This window comes from Primulina huaijiensis, chromosome 6, assembly GCF_012295235.1.
Source record: "Primulina huaijiensis isolate GDHJ02 chromosome 6, ASM1229523v2, whole genome shotgun sequence".
NCBI classification, from domain to species: Eukaryota; Viridiplantae; Streptophyta; class Magnoliopsida; order Lamiales; family Gesneriaceae; genus Primulina; species Primulina huaijiensis.
In genome coordinates, this window is record NC_133311.1 from 8099402 (window position 1) to 8119652 (window position 20251).

At 37.0% G+C, this 20251-nt stretch overlaps 1 protein-coding gene across 1 annotated transcript; it reads right to left on the reverse strand.

Annotated features, from left to right (window-relative positions):
- Positions 1-8751: 8751 nt before the first annotated feature.
- Positions 8752-10916, reverse strand: LOC140978833 (pectinesterase-like). The gene is made up of 2 exons (XM_073444063.1): positions 9775-10916; positions 8752-9621 (listed from the first exon to the last, which is right to left on the reverse strand). The coding sequence occupies exons 1-2, from the start codon at positions 10778-10780 to the stop codon at positions 8930-8932; spliced, it is 1698 nt and encodes a 565-aa protein (XP_073300164.1). The 5' UTR covers positions 10781-10916; the 3' UTR covers positions 8752-8929.
- Positions 10917-20251: the final 9335 nt, after the last annotated feature.

Below are 20251 nucleotides of genomic sequence, written 5' to 3' on the forward strand. Positions count from 1 at the left end.
GAGAAGGGTAACAATGTTTTGTTTGTTTTGAATTGCTTCTGATCTGCTTCTTAATTATTCTAAAACGTCTTATAGTTTTTGTCTAACTTGATTCAGTTATGATAAGTCAAAATCATAAGTTTTGATAGTTGTTAAAAGGATGAGTTAAAATTATCTCTATATGTATTTATTTGTGGAAATCGATCGGTCCCCACCTGCTGAGTGTTTTCAAAACGCTCACCCCTTACGTATCTCATCATATAGGAATGAGGAGCAAATTGACGAGGAGGAGCAGGAAGCGTTCTGGGGATGGTGATCGAAAGACAAGTTCAAGAATTGAGAATTTATTCTCTTCTTCTGTTTCGTTTCCGCAAAACTCTGATGTAATTTTGATTTTGTTGTCAATGTAAAGACAATATTTTATGAAAAAGACTGGTTTATTTGGCTTTTCGATACGAGGTTTAATTGTTTTCAAGTAATTGTTAAACAATGTAGGATATCACCGACGCCTCAGTCTCGGGGCGTGACATCATGTGTATGCAGTTTGAAATCTCTGATCAGAGTGTTGGTGGTAAATAAGAAAGGGGTTTCTTAGATTACACCATCGATGCAACTACGACACGACACATAGTATCGATTATTTGACAACTCTCGATATACCAATAGTTGTTGAATCGGTCGAGATATATGAGATGAAGGGACCGTACTATACGCTAACCATAATGGATTGGTTCTTGCTGGCACTATCATTTGATACCTAGGGAATCATGTAAGCGATGCTGCTAGGCGTTTAACATGATTGGGTGGGTACTATCGACTTCAGTTATGACGTTCTTATTATCAAGGAGTTGATAAGTAAGAATGGAGCGACTAGGGTATGCTCATATGAGGACATGTTTAGTCCCGAATCACATTGAGATGTGAAACCAAGACTAGTTGTATCATTGAACCATTGAGGGTCACACAAGTGCTAACTTTCTAGATCCCGTTGAGAAGAAAAATAGTTCAATGTGTTGAACGGCTTATAAAGGACTTTATAAGCGCAATGAAAAATAGAAGTATGACTTCTATAAGAAGATTATGGGAAATGTAACTTTTAATTTGAGGAAGTGCTCCTAAATTAAAAGATGACTCAAATAAATAAAGTATTTGAAAACTGTGATTTTCATAAACATTATTATGGACTAAATTAAATTAATTCAAGTGTTGAATTAATTAAACAATAGTAGACATAGTAGAGTCCAAATAATTAAATTAATTCAAGTGTTGAATTAATTACATAAAATTGGGTCTTGTAGAGCCCAATAGGAAATAATTATTCAACCAGTGGGCTTGCGTAAAATCAAGTAAAGTTTAAATGATCTCAAATGTGTTTGAGATATTTAAATAAAAGTCCATGGGCTTTGTAATTGTTACATGCACAAATAAAATTACATGCTTAGGAGGTGAAGGGTTGGAGGCAACTTTTTCAACAAACAAGGCATGACACGCTCATGCACTTTTCAACTTTTTACACAACCAAAAAAAGCTTTCTCTTCTCTCCTCAAGCATCATAGTGGCCGAAATTTTTCCTTCCGTTCTCTAACATTTTTGCTTCTTCATTTGTTGATGAAAGCATTATCCTTGCAAAGAAAAATCCTCTAATTTTTCTAGTGCAAAATTAGAGGGGATCTTCCTTGTTAGTGGTGGACCTAATTTGAAGGAATTTGAGCAAAGAGTACTTAAGGGAAGCTTGTAGATTGTCTACTTTCAAGAGCTAAGTTGTTTACAACTTAGTTGAAGCCAATAATCAATATTTGTAATTGATAGATAAAAATTTCTAAAACACTATGTTTGTGTTTATTTAGGTATTTGCTACACACTAAAGGGGTTCTCGGTTTTCTTATTTAAAAATATGATTTTTAAAATTCCATTGCGCTTCTGGGCACCATAATCGATTTTTTTTCACACAAGAGTCTCAAGTATTTCTTCACCCAAAAGGAGCTGAACATGAGACAAATAAGATTGTAAAGGTCTACGACTGCGATACTAGCTATCATCTGAGCAAAGTTAATGTAGTGGCATATGATTTGAGTAGAAAATGGGCTGTCTTGGCCCATTTATCAGTACAGAAGCCTCTACAAGTGGAAATTCAGCGCTTCGATCTTGAAGTTTATGCTAGGAGAGAGGCCCCTAATCTCGCTACATTGATAGTGTATTCCACTTTACGAGATAGAATTCGAGCCGGACAGTCTAAATGATGAGGAACTGCAGAAATGGAGACAACGAGATGAATCAAAGGGTAGTATGTTATATTCAGTCGAGGATGGCTTTTTTAAGTATCGAGGTCGACTGTGGTTCTTGGTGGTGATTCACTAAAAGTTGACATTATGACTGAAGCTCACAGTACTCCTTATTCTGTTTATCCCAGAAGTACCAAGATGTAAAAGGGCTTTCAAATTTTATATTGCTGGCCGGGAATGAAACGAGATACTATGCGCTTTGTATCTAAATGCTTGACATGTCAACAAGTGAGAGCAGAGCATCAAAGACTAGCAGGGATGCTTCGACCACTTCCCATATCCGAGTGGAAATGGGAAAATATTACCATGGATTTCGTGGTAGGATTACCAAAGACGGTGAAAGGACTCAATGCTATTTGAGTAATAGTGGATCATCTTACTAAATCAGCATGTTTCCTACCAGTGAAGACGAATTTTTCCATGACTCAGCATGCGGAGCATTATATTCGAGAGATAGTTAGACTACATAGGATTCCAGTATTTATAGTGTCAGACAGAGACACACGTTTCACTTCATCGTTTTGGAAGAGTCTACATGCAGCATTGGGGAATAAGCTACTATTCAGTACCGCATTCCATCCTCTGACCAACGGTCAGTCTGAGCGAGTCATGCAGATTTTAGAGGATCTACTCCGAGCATGAGTGATCGATTTCCAAGGGAGTTGGGAACCGAAACTACCTGTAGTAGAGATCACTTACAATAACAGTTATCAGTCATCTATAGGAATGGCTCCATACGAGGCACTCTATGGAAGGAAACGTAGGTCGCCTATCCATTGAGATGAGGTCGGAGAAAGGGCTATGATGGGATCCGAGATAGTTCAACACACCGCAGAAATGGCCGCCAAGATTCGAGACATAATGAGAACTTCTCAGAGTCGACAAAAGAGCTACGCGGATAAAAGAAGGTGAGATCTCGAGTTTGCAGTAGGTGATCACAAGTTTATAAAAATAACACCTATGAAGAGTGTTATGAGATTTGGCAAAAAAATCTAAACTTAGTCCAAGATTCATTGGATCATTTGATATACTCAAAATAGTGGGAGCATTAACATATCGAGTGGCGTTGCCACCTAATCTCGCAGGAGTCGACAATGTCTTCCACATATCGATGCTCCGCGAGTACATGTCAAACCCTTCACGTGTACTGAACTTTGAGTCAATGCAACTTACACCAAACCTTTCATATAAGAGAGGCCTACTCGAATCTTGGGTAGACCAGATATAAAATTGTGGAACAAGGTGATAAAAATGGTCAAAGTCAAGTGGCTGAATCACTAGGAGGAAGAAGCCACTTGGGAGACGGAGTCAGAGATGGGGAGTCTCTATCCAGTCGGTAAGTCTTAATTTCGAGGACGAAATTTTATTTAAGGGGGGAAGTATTTGTAACGTCCAAAACCCAACCTTCTTAAACCACATGCATGCAAACGATTTAAGTTTCTTACTTGCTTTGTTTAATTGATTTTAAATGCTTACATGATGCATATTATATGAGTAAAGGTCTGATTGCATGATTAAATGATTGGATGACATGATTTCATGATAATTGAAACGTCTACTCATTCTTAAAAGTGCGGAAATTTTTTTTTTTTTTTTAAAGCTCACATTTTTGAAATAACATTTATAATAATCATACTTATTTGAACATAAAAATAGCGCGATTTAAAATAACCAAACTCATCCAAAATCGTACGTAAACATAAACGAATAAAAATATTAAAATCATCATCGTATGAAAACATTCATCTCGTTTCAATTTCATAAATCGTAATGCGGAAAACATGCGGTCCTCGGGTCGTGTCGCCGCACCAGGTCTGCCTACTCAGAGTTCGGCACCTCTAGTCTCCTCAACATTTAGCACACCTGCATCACACACGCCTAGTGAGTCTAAAGACTCAACACACCTGTACCATGAATAACAAGTACATATACATAGCACACAGCAGTGAAAAATATCATACTCAACATATCTTTCATGAACTTAAAAACGTAACATAAACGTGTCGTGTAAAATCATGACGTGTCAAAACAGCTCATCGTTAATCATCATTCATCATTCATCGTTTATCATTTATCATTCATCATTCATCATTTATCATTTATCATTTATCATTGGTGAATTCAGTTCATTAGAGGTGACTATCGTACATCATTTACGATTGATCCATCATACATAGAACCGCGGTACCCGGCGGCTGTCGGACATCAGTGACAGGATTACCCATCCACCGTGCCTAGGCCTCATCATCATCATTTACATATACGTCTTAAACATTTACATATACTTCGATAGTCACAACTAATTCCCATCATTCAAAACATAATCATTTTCATCACTTATAAAAATCCATGCACAATGCAATTTTCTTTAAATTCAAACATGCAACGTATATGCTCATAAAATCTTAAAAATCGTGAATCATGATGCATGGACATTTGAAATATCATAAATTTGTGCTCAGGGCGCTGCCAGGACCAAAATCTTATCCCGGGTGCAAAATGACCATTTTGCTCCTGGAAACCCAAAAATTATCGTTTCACCCCTGGACCTCTAAAATTGACCCGAAGCTTACCAAACTCCTTAAAATGTCCCAAAACATTTTCAAAGTGCTCCTAGACATAAACCCGAGGCAAAAATCACAATTTACCCGATTCGTTTTAAAACTTAGGTCAAGGTCCCGGTTTTAATCCGAATCGACTCAAATTTTAAATGAATTTTTCCCAACTTTAAATAATATCTTACCAACACTTAATGCTGCTAAAACCATGCAACCAAGCCCCTAAACCCACGGCTAACTTTCCAAAACATGCTAAAATTCTCGGCCAACACCTAATCTATATTCCTTGCAACACATGGCCCTCAATCTCATAAATCACTCGGTCTCCTCTAATCCTACCACCTGTCCAGCCATTATATCTCTTCCTTATGACCGTAAGGGACCTCTTAACTAAGCCAATCAATAGAGAAATGCTGTTGTACAAGATCACACGTAAATCCCGATCGACTACCACAATTTCTCCCTAACAAACTGCATCTCCAAGATCCGAACTCCTCCCTCGTCCAGCTGCCTATGGTCTACTCCTAACATCATACCAGACATGACAAAGGCTAAGACATGGCTGGGTTTGAGCCCAAGCACAGCCGCAGCCCTTGCCCGACAGAACTCGAACCACCCAAGCCTCAAACTCTCGATCTCTCACCCTATAACATCGGCATTTGGTTTAAATCTTCATACAACATCTTGAAACTAATCTTAGCCCCTTATCAACGCCTCACAGCAGCCCCTTGCACAGATTATCAGAAAATCGTGAGCCACACACAATCACGATGCGATAAAATGGTGCAAACCCAAAGGATAAATCGTGCTCCTGACTAGATCCAACGATTTCGTGAAGATATGTACACACAGCATTAATATGACGTGCATGATGCAAAGAAAGAAGTAACAAGCGTGCCTTATGAAGTTTGATGACCAAAAATGAGGAGAGTGAGGCTCGGTTAAGCAAGAACAAAAGACCACCGAAAGTTTCTTGAAGAATGGTGCTGAACCCGAGAGAACAAAGCAGCTGGGGGCAAGAGTGGCGGCTGATCACTTAGTTTTAGGTTTAGGTTTAGGGTAAATGGTGTTTAAAAGACTAATTATTTAGTTAATCAATTGATAATGGGCCAAAATTTGCAATTTAAAAGTTTTAAAAGGGTTTTAAGCTCGATAAGCTTCAAATGGATCCAATACATCCAAACGCACTCTCGAAAAATATTTCGTTTTGGAAAGTTTTTGAAAATATTAGCCGAACCAGCAAAAAGTCACTCGATTCGATAAAATTTACGTACGGTTAAAAATAAAATCCTGCGGGTAAAAATACCCAATAAAATCTCATTTTTGAAAATTACCCTTAAAAACACCTTATATTAATTAATAAAAATTAATCATGTAATAAAATAATTTTTCTGAAAATTCTCCCGTCTCCGTTCCTCGTTTGGGCGTGAAATGCAACTTAAAAATCTTTAATGCGTGAACCTTTAAAATTTCGTGAAATAAATCCTAACATGCATGAATTATGCACCAAATGCATAAAAAAATAATTAAATCTATAATTTAAATAAAAAATCCTAGATTGCATGAACTTTAAATAAGTCGCGAATTAAAACACAATTACTGAAATAAACATGCATTTAAAGCTTTAAAACAATTTAATAAAATACCAAAGAAATTTAATAACTCGCATGCATGTGGTTCACGTGGACCTTCAAATTTTTTGGGACGTTAAAATAATTGAATATATTATCCGAATATTCGATAATAGGTGGGAGAAAGGAGACCGAAGACGGCCAAGATAAAATTAATATTTTTCAATAAATATTTTCAAGCCTTATTAATATGATTAAATTTTTCTAAAAATGGTAGAGTTCAAATTATTTTAAGAGATGAGTTCGATTTGATCCGAGAAGCCGGTTTTGGGAAACGGGGGATTTCAAAAAGATCAAAATTATTGTTTTTGAAAACTAATTTTTAGAAACTTTTATTTTTCAATTAAATAGGTGTTATTGGGCCTAATTTGCTCATAAACTCAAAGGCCCAAAACTCAAGCCCATTAACATGCAAATTGAAATCTATAAAAAGAAATCCTAGGTCTTTTGTACATCATTTCAACCGAAATCACACACACACAACACACACAATTTTCGAAAACTTTGAGGAGGAGAAATACGTATGCACGATTCGTTAAACGATAGAACAATTATTTTCAAAGTTTTGATGATTTTCAAGCGTATATGAACGTGTTATGATTTGCATCGGGTAAGCTTCCAATATAAGATGTTTAAAAGATGGAACAAGCTCCGTTTAGGCGCGGACGAGGGCTGGACAAGATCTAGAAGGGGTCGTGCATGGTGAAGGGTAGTGTCCTAGGGTTTTCATGGAATTTTTGCACGTAAGGGTTCGACTAAGAGAAAGAGGGCGTGCGGCTCGACCTGGGCTTGGGTAGGGGTCGCGCTGGATGTGGCTTGATGTTAGGAAGAGTCTTAGCATTGCTAGGACTCATTGACAGCAGTCGAGGAGGAGTCCAATAGGGCTAGGACTCCTCCCATGCATGCGCAGGCGGCTCGACGCTGGATTAAGCTGGCAAGCAGAGGTTGGAACATGGTCCAGGGATGGCTAGGATGCAAGAAGGTCGGTGGTTGCTGGAGTAAAAGAGTCCTAGTGTGAGCTAGAGTCCTAGTGAGGCTAGGAGAGGGCGCCGCGACTCGGAGCTTGCGCAGGGTACCTTTGCATGGGTTGGGGCCTGCGGTGCTGGTCCAAGTGGGTTCAGTAGGGTCCCTAGGGGGTCTTGTCAGGGGCTGGGCCAAGGTGGCTCGGCTATGGCTGGAGGAAATCGGAGGGTGGCTCGGTGCAAACGAGAAAGGATTCGAACTTAGGGTTTAGGAGAAAAGGGTTCGTTCCATGGTCCACGGGGGTCGGTTCATGGTTCACGAGGGTATTCTAGGTTTCCATAGAATTAAAAATCACTCAATTTCAAGTTCATACGAGAGAGATTTGCTCGAAATACCCGCACTGCTCATGTCCAACCGGAAGCTGTATTTATGTATCTAAGCTGCAAATTCATCACGATTTATCAGCTTCTTAAACTTCGATTTAGACTTTGACCTTTGAAGATGATTTGTCGAACATTATCGTATTTTTCCAACACATGCTGAATCGTTCTATTACAATAATGTTGCTGAGAGATATGGCCAAACTACCAGAGCTGGTGTATCGAGTCGTCCGGCTCAAGGATGTTAGGTCGGTCGGATATTGCATCCATCATTTCGCCTCGATAATATTCGAATTCACTGAATCGGCCTGAAGTGTGATTCTAGACAATTGCGTTGGCTATCGAATCATTTTGGCCGCTAGTCATTTGGATCATTGGTTTGTGAAATATCATCAAAACACTTCACCTTGTCAGATTTTCAACTTGGCTTCATTTGAGTTCCAACTTATCAAATCTCTTGCAAACTTTCGTAAATATGTTAGATAAACAACAAAAAATTTTGCTATCATCAAAATCAAGATTGTACGTGTCGTTTCTACAACCCGACAATTTTTTAATAGTATATAACTAATTTAATTTCAAATAAAAGGAAAATAATATAAATATTATTTATATTAAACGTTAAATAATCTGTATAGAATTATAAGATATTGATGAGCGAAAATTAGGGAAAGTGAAAGTAATGTAAACTATAAAAATATTTATAGAAGGCATCAACAATACACCATTAAGGAGTTTAATTAACTCCAATATATGTAAATAAAATATAATTTTTATTTTAAATAATATTTATACTTGCATTCTTAATTTTTAGAACACTATCGAAAACCAAGTTCCACTTTGATTGACAATAGCCACACACAAAAAAAAAAAAAAAAAAAAAAAAAAAAAAAAGAAAGAGAGGGAGAGAGAGTTGATTTAAATAAGTTTTAAGAAAATCAATGTATAACAATGAATAATAAAAATGAATTTTTCATCCCATATCTGGAACTTGCAAAACGTATCCTAATTATTTGAAAATCTTGTCTTAATGTTTTCAAGAATTGAAGTCATCCAAAAATTACAATAAGAAACTAATTAATGTTTGATGATATTAATCCCTATAAGTGACATTAGTGACGATTCAATTCATAGGTTTACATGAGGGTGGGAACATATGGCACCCCGGATCCCTTCACCCACAAATCATCAGTGTACACTTTTCCTCCAGTGAAGCTATTGGCAATCTGTGGAGTGATTTTCTTGATACCCTTCCACTTAACCCTTTGCGAAAGATTGGACCCGGTTCCATGGTTCTGGTACTCACCGTAATACAATGTATCCAGAGCATAAGTTCCGGCCCATGGAGACCAACCTTCGGGTGCGATGAACCCGTCGATGTTGGATTGCATGATGATGGTCCTGGAGAACTCCTTCCATGGACGTCCAAGGTAGGCTTCCAAGGCGGGCGAGGCGGCAGTGAAAGCTGGATCAGCCACGATATCGCAACCTTGGAGAATGATGGCCCCGACTCCACGGCGGTCCTTGCGTCCTTGTGCGGTGACCATGCATGCTTGGTTTTTCATTGGCTTGCGGACGACGAGGCGGGTTCTCTGGAAGATGGACAAGGCGTCACCAAAAACAAAGTCGATGGTCCCGGAGATGACGCAGTCGCGGTAGTACTGGCGGTATGCGTGGGCGTAGAGGGTGTCTTGGTATCCGTCCATGTGGACGTTGTAGAAGATGGCCTTGTCTCCGGAGACACGGACAGCAACGGCTTGATGCTTTTCGGCACCGGCGGTGTTCTCGATTGCGATGTCCTTGGCGATGAAACCTTCTCCGTTCACGGCTGAAAGAGTACGTAGGAGAATAAAGATAGGGTTACGAGGTATCCCTTGACATTGTTATATTCTATATATGCTATAAAATTCTCTGACCTTTATATGTATATATATATAGGTCATCATTAATTTTTTTGTCATACTTTATCTAGGATACTCACCAAGAGTGGCAGAGTGGAATGTTTGGGTGCCATCGGCAAAGTTCTTGTTGCCGGTGATTCTAGTCTTGGTCGGCCCCTCTCCGATCAACACAACGTTGTTCACCTTCTTTGGGATTATGACAGTCTCCTTGTATAGACCAGCCTTCACAAGAATCACAAAAGTATTGTTATTCTTCTTCGGGATGGCATCAATGGCTGCCTTGATGGTCTTATACGGTGTGCTTCCATCTTGTGCCACAACTGCGTTCGGCTTGAAAGATATGGGAGTGGCGGCAAGGAGCTTTCGTGCCTCAGGGTTCACGAATGAAGGGACCTGGCTGGACCCTAGTAGCCGGCGGCTGCTGCCTAAGCTTTCCAAGTTCAAACTGGACAACATGGAGGAGAAATCAGTCACCATTGCGAGGCCATTGCTCGATAACTCGGACGCGGTTTTCAATAGCTTCTTCATTTTCTCCGCGGTGTCACCGGTGGTGTTCTGGAACCCATCAATGCAAGTCTCCTGGTATGTGATAGAAGCACTCAGCCATGTCTTAACATCCTCAACGTACTCATTCAAATTGCTGACATCGAATTCGCTGAACTTCTCGAACGATCTCTGGAGGTCTTCGATGGAGGTGTGGAGCAAGTCTTGGCAAGTGTCTAAGGCTCCCTTGGTCCTCTCATCGGCGGCGGCATCTTTAAGCAGAGTCGAGTTCTGAATGACTTCTCCGATGTTCTTAACAGCGTAGTTGAATGCCAACTTGATCAGCTCCTTTGGGTCGGTGGTGTTGGCACCAGAAAGAGACTGTTCACAGGTTTCCTTGTAATCTGTGGGGTTGCAAATGGCTTGCACCGCCTTAGTGGAGGCGCTGATGGTGGGGGCACTGCTGGCGGCTGGTGCATTGCCGCTGTCTCCGTCTTTATTGGAGACGCCGACCGTGACAGCAACCACAGCCGCCACCAAGAGGATGGAGGCGAGACCCGCGACGGCCACCTTCTTCTTCTTGCTTCCCAAATCGAATCCCATTTTAGTTTTTCAAATTTTCTCTCTTTTTTTTGTTTATAAAAATTTTCTAATTGTTTTCTAAAAGTAATTTCAGAGCTCCGGAGGGGGTTGTAGACTAGTTCTTGATTCCCCTTGAACTCTGAGGCATGAATATTATGGAAGAAATTTTATGGGTATTTATAGTTAACGAGGCAATGTCGAAGACGGTAATTGGTTTGTTTCGTTACGGAATTAATTTGAGGTGATCTTTAATCAATTAGAAAGCCTTTCAAAATGAAAGGCTATTCGAATTATAGGGAAAGAAATGCCGCGATCATGCATGCAAATTAATTAATAATTGAAGTGAATACTTTTGACCATTGATTTTTAGTTTAATTAATCTTCGAAGGAGAAAATTCAGCATCAATCACAGTTTCCCGAGATCTTCTCTTTTTCTCTCGAATACTATTTCAAGCTTAATTGTATATATTTTGGGGAAAATTAATTGATTAATTATTATTCATATGTTTAGTTCTCTAGTTTTAATTTATTTACTTTTTATTTACAAAATTATAACTTGATTATACTTGTTTAATTGACCGATTGATGCAACTCTAATTTTGAGTTTTAAAATCATTTGAGAAATGATCACGTTATAAAAGAACTTAGTGTTAAAATATGTGTCCAGCGAGCCAATTTGTGGCTATAGTTTTATTTACTTTTATGTAAAAAAAAATATTTATTTTAATAATATTTTTCGATTTTATTCAATTATAAAATTTGCTTTATTTGTATATTGATGCATATTTGATTATGCAAAAAGTACCATGATGTATATCGCTCAACGTAAGATCATGAAAATTATTAAGAAGTGTAATGTATATTCTAAAAGAGTTTCTAGTCGAATAAGCCGCCTAAAATAAAGACAGATGTCGTTTGAGCTTGAGACTAGTATTTGTGATGTAAACGACATGTTTCATTATATAAGGACATAAAGATTTCCGTTAATACAGATGAGTGATTACATGATGATGCATTAAACAACCTTCTCTCGAACTGTCTAAATGGTTATCAATTATCGAGTGGAATAGGTTGAACAACATTAATCCTTTGATCCGAGACAACGTAGAAGCTCTACGTATTAGCATACACTTTGATGTGTTAACCGACTCCTTTGTGGTCATAAAGTGGCGATGTTGGATGTAGTTTCGAAACATGTAGGAGCCCATACATTGTATTCGGGGATTCACCGTTTTCTTAGGTGTGAAGATATCATATGTGATATGATGAGTTAATAATACAAGGAATCTCTCGCTAGAGTAAGACATGTACATTTTGAAAATGTGTTTCCTCAGTTGCAAATTTCATGTCAATATTATTACTCAAAGATATATCGCATTGTTATCAATTTCATTTGCAACTCTCGATATACCGGTGGTTGCAGATTCGATCGGGATATATGAGTTGAAAAGACCATTTTGCATGCTAACCAAAAGTTAAAGTTATTGCATGCATTATCGATGATACCTAGGAGATCATGAGGTGATGCTACAGGAAAATCTTACCATTATCATATGGATGCAATCAGACTTGAGTTCTGATATTCTTGATCAAGGTATTGATGAAAAGATTGAGGCTAATTAGGGTATGCCAGAATAAGAATAAATGTTATTGTGAATCATATGAAGTTTTGAACCAACGACTAGCTGTATCCTTGAACAATTTAGGGTCACACGAGTATTATCCTTGAACCATTTAGGGTCACACAAGTTTATAAAAGAATTTATAAGTTGATTCATGTATTGGAAGTTTCGGAAGTTAGCTTAGTTGCTAATCAAGTGAGGATAGTGAAACTGCCTATTTTTGTGAAAGCGTTCACAAAACTGACAGATGCTAAAAATGGATCAATGAAAATTTTGATATTCGAAATTTTCAATTTCATTATATGAACAATATTTATACTCTCGGTACATTGGCACCGTCTGATCATTGAATGGGGTTGTAATAAGTTAAAAATTATTTATTTAGTTAATTTAAAATCAACTAATTAAATAATAATTTTTGTAGTGATGACTACTATATGTACATGATTCTTATGGGATATTATAGAGAAGTCTATAAATCATTAATTAATTAAGAAATTAAATAATGATTATGTAACGTCCCGAAAATTAAAGGTTCACGCGAACCACATGCACGCAAGTTATTAAATTCTCTTGTATTTTAATTAAATGTTTTAATTACATGAATTAATTATGTTGTGCACATTTGCATGTTTAAAATATACTTTTCTACATGGTTGTATTAAAATATATTTTTAAAGGTTATTCGAGTTGCGATCGAGGAACGGAGACCGAGGGCTAAAAAACGTAAAATGTTTACATTAAATAATTATTTTTAATTGTTTAAAATATGGTTGATGGTTTTTCATATTTACGAAAATAAGGGATTTTTAGGTGATTTTATACGCCGGGACGTAATTTTTATCGGTGTTGGTTTTTCAACAAAAATACGAACGTGTGGGCAACCCGACTAATAACTTAACAAACTTTATTAAACAAAATTAATTTTTATATATTCATTAAACACTAATGGACTAATTGAGTCTAATTAATATGGTTAATGGGCCTAAGCTAGCAATTAGAGTTTAATGAGGAGTCTAAGAAATATTTAAACTAAAACCCCATCCCAAACCCTTCAAACCACACGGCCACACACAAACAATCAAAGTAAAAATTCTCCCACCAGCAACACGGCACACACATCACAATTAGAAAGGAAAATCTTCGATCTTTTGAAGAAAAATTCAGCCTTGGTGTCTACGTCGTCGTTCTTCGCATCGTCGCTTCGTTTTCGTGTGTAAAATACCCAAGGCACTCCATATTTCTTTCCTTCAAACATCTATCACACCATAGTATTTATTTGATCATGTTTTTCTACGAAAACAACCACACCTCTTAATATTTTTGCACATGCATCTTATGTGGTTTTAAAACATATATTTTGATCTCAAAAACCATGAAATTCTTGTACCTAAGGGGCTGCCATGATTAGGATATGTTATAGGAATGTTTTACACGAGTTCTAGGGGTCCTAGGATGCACAATCATTTGCTGCACATGAAAACATTTCAAGCTAGACCACTTTGTTGTCATAGGGAAGAAGGGGTTCGGTTTTGGTGCAAGGCTTGGCATGGCATGGTACGGCTTGGACCAGGGCTAGCCAAGGTCATGTCCGAGCCAGGGAGAGAGTCATATCCATGCTAGGACTCACGTAAAGGGCAAGGGAAGGAGTCCTAGCTTTCTAGGACTCTCACACGAGAATCGCATGAGGATCGCGCACAGTTGCAGCTGCGCGCAGGGCAAGGGGCTCGGTCTGGGGGGTTCTAGGTTTGGCTAGATCATGGCACTAGGGTCCTAGGAGAGTGAACATGGGTCGGGTTCAGGGGTTGGTCCAGTGGCTAAGTCCTAGAGGCGAGTTCGAAGATTCCTAAGCTAGGAGGAGTCTCGGCCGGTTTGGTTGATAGGCTAGGGACTTCGGTTTTGAGCTAGGGTTCAAGTTGGTTGGGTCCAAGGGTCCAGGAGGGTTCTTGGAGGTTCTGGTCATGGGTCGGCTCGGTGTGGTCCGAGCTTGGCTCGATGAATAAGCTAGGTGGCTCGATGAGGTTGGTTCGAAGGTTTAGGGTTTCCTTTGATAAAATAAATTTGAAACACCGCTCACGGAGGTCGAGTCATAGTTCACGAGGGCTAACATAATATAAAAAGACTAAGTTTTTAATTTAAGAATTTTATATTAAAGTTTGGAATTTTTCGGGATTAAAACGCATTCAAAACAACTAATTACGAATTAATTAAAAAGTCTAGTATTTAAACAAAATAAAATTTAGAGAAATTTAATTTAGGCTTCAATATTTATTTGGGACATGTTAGAGTCAATTAAATTAAGAAAAAGTCAAAAACGTGAAATTTTACGTCTAGGGGTAAAACTGTCATTTTGCACCTGAAAATAAGAAAACGTCATGGCAGTGCTCTAATTGCTGTTTTATATGCTAATATGTTTATTTCAAATGTTGACGAATTTTTATATGCCAAATTATGATTTTTAAATTTTCATGAATTTTTATGGTTTAATTTGGACATTTTAAAAGATATGTTGCATGCTTGGTTTAAAAGAAAAATGATATTATATGCATGTTTTTATTAAGTGATGGAAATACGACATGTTGAAGGACGTGAAGGGATTGTGACTAAATACGATAATATGTTGGAAATATCGTGAAGGTTATGGTCCTAGTAGGTGCTCGGCGATCGTGTTTTCTTGGATACAGATACAAATACGAATACGAATACGAATATGTTAATACGTTGGCCAATGCCCAATTGACCGATGAGAGTGTCGCTGGTGTCCCCACCACCCAGTACTGTGGTTTTCTCCAGATGGATCCATCGCCCAATACGTTTAAGAATACGAGTCATAATCACGATCTAAATTCAACAAACACGAATATGATGATACAAATATGTTAATATGAATATGAATATGTTAATATGAATATGAATATGTTTACGATGATAAGAAAATGTTTATGAATATTTTTGTGTTGATATGAAAATGTTTACGAAAATGTTTATGTTTAAAGTGATGCATCATTATGAAAACGTTTTTATTTAAAGTTTATGCATCTTCATGAAAACGATATTTTAAGTATGAGTATTTTTATGTTGCATGTGATTTGTATATGTAGTACTTGTTATCAAGAATATGATGTGTTGAGTCTTTAGACTCATTAGGTGTGGTTGATGCAGATGATTATGATAATCATGTTTATGAAGGTCTTGATGGTTGAATTTACTAGACTGAAGGTGCACATAACCCGAGGACCGACGCTAGTGTTCTGCAGTAGTTATGATTTATGCTTTTAAGTTATGTTAAAGAATATTTTTACGACTATTTATTTATGGTTATGAGTGGTTTTTGAGAGGTTATAGTATGGGCTATACTTTTCAAATAATGTTTTTAGGTTTTGTAAAACTTTTGACGATTTTATGATTCAAACTATTTTCCTTTGATTTTTAAATGGTAGTTAGGTATTTTATTTTTAAAATGATGTCAAAAATATTTTATGTAATTTATATGATTCAGTCGAATGCTAAGTGAGGTTTGAAAAAAAAATATTAGCACATTTTAAGAAAACGAATAGCAGACGCTTCAGTTGGTATCAGAGCAATGGTTCTGTAAAGGGTTGTGCCACCATCAGTGCCGGGAAGATCAGTCGTCAAGCCTCAAACTTGTAAGTTTAAATGCTTTTTAAGATTTTATGATGTTACCTGCATAATTACATGAATTATATGTTTACGTCACGTGTTTAATAACTTTATGATAATATATGAATTACATGCTTTAGAATTTTTATACATGATACGATATGAAATAAGAAATTATGTGATTTCAATGAATGTTGACTTTGTGGTGGAATTGGACTATGTTGATTTATGGGTTTTAGTATGGACGTTCTACTTTTTGGGCCATAAGTTAATCGTAAATATTACGAATGTCTTTGGGACATGTAGAAAGAAAATACTGATGATTCATGGTTACTAGTTGAGTTAAATTTGGGGATTACTCGTAAGGAATATTGATTCGAGGATTTGCAACGACTTTGGGAGTATAAAAATGTATAAATTGGGATTTTAAGTTTTGATGAAAGGTAAGATTGGTTTTAGGGATTGATTTTGGGATTTTCGAAATTATGGATCAATTGGATAATTTTTGAGGAAATTAAGAATTAATTTTACAATTGTTAAGGAATTTGAGAACTAGTTTAGTTATAAGTGAAAATTTAATGGTTTAAATGATAGGAATTTTTGATGAGTTGGGCTCGTAAGGATATTTAGAACCTTGGGATATCTTGTTATAATGTTATAAGAAATTTTAATCAAGTATATTGTAGAATGAATCAATATTAGGCTTGAAAATCTAAGCGTTAGTGGATGTGTTTGGCATTTTAAGATTGAAATTTGATAGGTTGATGAATATTTTGGATATAAAAAAGGAAAGTAATATACGATAAGTATGATCATCCATCTTTTAATATTGAGAATTGTAAGAAAAATTTAAATTCGAGGTTATAATAGTAACAACACTAATTCATCATGGGTCTTTTTAAGTTGCGAATTGCAAATAAGGATTTAGAAAGTAAATTTAATTGGGATCAAGGAGAAATAAGGACATTCTAGAACTCAAGTTTTATAAGAGTAGCACAGCGGATGTGTGGTGTAAGGTCCAAATTAAGACAACGTAATCTAACTGCATGCAAATCTAGGAATTCTGAAAAATGGCTAATTATTTGATTTTAATTGTTTAATTGATTATGTGGCATGCATGATTATATGTTAAATATGATTTTATTTTCATTATGCATAAAGCTGTATTTTATGGGATATTCGAGTTGCGATCGAGGAACGGAGACCGATGGCTGAAAAAAAAATAGAAAATGTTTTTATTAAATAATTGTTTTTAATTATTTAAAATATGGGTGTTGGTTTATCATATTTTTGAAAACAAGGAGTTTTGAGGTAATTTTATACGCCGGGACGTAATTTTTATCGGCGTTGGATTTTCAACAAAAATACGAACTTTTTGGCAACCCGGCTATTAAATGCACAAACTTATTTTTACCAAAACCATTTTAATATTTTAATTAAATCCTAATTAAGCTTTTATGGGCCTAAATTTTTAGCTTATTAGGCCTAAGCCTTATTTAGTGATTTAATTAGTATTTATAAAACATTAAAACACCTCAAACCCTACAAGAAACCCACGCCCACTTTTCAGAATTTTGGGCACACCAAAATTCTCTGCACACGGCACACACTTTCACAATATTGGGAAGAAAAAAAAATCGAGAGGGTGCAAGGAGGAGTTCAAGTCAAGGTTCTTATCCGTTCTTCGCAAATCGTCAACGGTTTTTTTTCGCGCGTTAAAAACGCAAAGGCACACCATATTCTCCTTTTTACACATCACTCACACCATATTAAATATTTAAATTCAGTTTGCATGGAAAACAAGTGGGTACTTGAAATATTTTCGGTTTTTATGGAATATGTCAAATTTGTGGCTTGTATTTGATACAACAATCATGTTTTTATATGTTTTAGAGGGCTGCCATGATTAGGACTTGATCAAGCATGAATTCTCGTGAGTTTAGAGTCCTAAGAACACACCAAAACACTGCACAACCATAGCACACACAAGCTGGAACCAAAATTCTGTCATGGTATATGTAGGGCTCGGTTGTAAGGGCTGTGATGCTTGGCTTGGATTGGGCCACGGCTGGGGCTTGGCTTGGGTAAAGGGAAGAGTCCTAGCCACGCTAGGACTCGAGTCAGGATGGCTGGGGAGGAGTCCTAGCAAGCTAGGACTCCCAACCGAGAATTAAGCACAAGGATAGCGTAGGTTGTTGTTGTGGTGCAGGGAAGAGAGGGGCTCGGCCAGGGGGTCTGGGCTGGGCTAGGTTAGGTCCTTAGGGTCCGAAGAGGGTGCACTAGGGTCTGGGAAAGGGCTGGTGCTGCTTGGGTGCGCTGTGGCTCGAAGGAACATGATGAAGTGCATGGGCAGCTTGTACGCACGAGGCTGCTGTCAATGCTTCAATGGTTTGCTGCTCACGTCCAGGGCTTGGGTTGGTCTGGGTATGGACTGGGCGTGGTCCAGGGAAGGTTAGGGTCATGAGGGGTCAAGTGGTTAAGGGCTGGAAGGGGTTCTAGCCTAGATAGGAGTCCTAAGGTCCCTAGGATACACATGCAGAATATTAGGTCGAGTTCTAGGAGCTTTTCGAGCGGGCCAAGGCTGGTTTTATGGGCTGGGCTTGGTCAATAGGGTCCCTAGGTGGGTTGGCTAGGTTTTGGCTCAAGGTGGCTCGGGCGTGGCTCGAGTAAATTAGGAGATGGCTCGGTGTGTTCGATAACGTGTCAAGTTCAAAAATTAAGAACAAAAATTGAATCCATGGGTCCACGGCTGTGGCTCATGACTTGGAAGGAAGGGTAGAATAAATACTAAAAATGCTATGTTTAAAATTTGGGGTCAAAATAACGAGTTTTGGATTTAATCGCCGCATGGAACACTAATTAACGAGTTAATTGAAACGTCTAGTTTAAAGCTTTATAAAATTATGGAAAATTAGGTTTAAGCTTAAATAATTATTAAAAGTTTAAGTTTTTAATTTGAGAATTTTATACTAAGGTTTGGTTCAATTCGGGATTAAAACGCGTTAATAAGTCTTATTTAAATATTAATTTAAAAGTCATCGATTTAAGCCAAATAAAAATATGAGAAAATTCAAGTAAGCTTAAATAATTATTTGGGACATGTTACAGTCAAGGAAATTAAGAAAATGTCAAAAACAGGAAATTTTACGTCTAGGGGTAAAACGGTCATTTTACACCTAAAAAATTAGTTAACGTCATGGCAGTGCTCTTAATGCTGTTTTATGTGCTAATATGATTATTTCAAATGTTTATGAATTTTTATGACATGGATTTTAAATGTTTACGATTTATTATGTCAAAATGTTATTTTATAAGGTTATGATTTAATATGTTAAAATGTTTATTTTAAATGTTTGAGATTTAAATGCATATTTTAAATGTTTATGATGTTGAAATGTTTATTTAAAAGATTTATGGATTTTTTATATGTTGAAAGGTTTCTTTTAAAATATTTATGGATTTTTAAGAGGAAACGATAACGTTAAAAGATATGTTGCATGCTTTTTTTGAAAAGAAAACGATATTAAATGCATGATTTTTATAAAGTGATGATAATATGAAACGTTGAAGGAAGTGAAGTAATTGTGACTAATACGATGATATGTTGGAAATGTCGTGAGGGTTATGGTCTTAGTGGGAGCCCGACGATGGTGTTTCCTTGGATACAGATATGTATATGTATACGATAATATGTTAATACGTAAGACCAAGGCCCAGTTGACCGGTGAGAGTGTTGCTGGTGTCCCCACCGCCCAGTACTGTGGTTACATGTAGATGGATCCATCGCCCAACACGTAGACGTAGACGTAGATGAATACGAAAGTCACAATTAACGATCTGAATTCAACGAAAGAAAAAAGAGAACACATATATGTTGATGGTAATATGTATATGAATATGTTGAAGATGATATGAAAATATTTTTAAAAGCTTATGCATCACGAAAATGTTTACGAGAAATGCTTATGTTTTAAAGTTCATCAATGACATGGAAACGTTATTTTTACGTATAAATATTTTTCACTGTTGCATGTGGTTTTATACGTATTATTTGGTATCAAGAATATGACGTGTTGAGTCTTTAGACTCACTAGGTGTGATTGATGCAGGTGTGTATGATACTGACATTGAGGGAGGCTTGGATGCCTGATTTGACTGGACTGGAGATGCACATAACCCGAGGACCAGCGCTTCTACTCTTCTGAACTCATGATTTTAAGCTTATGATTTACGTTAAAAGATTTTAAGA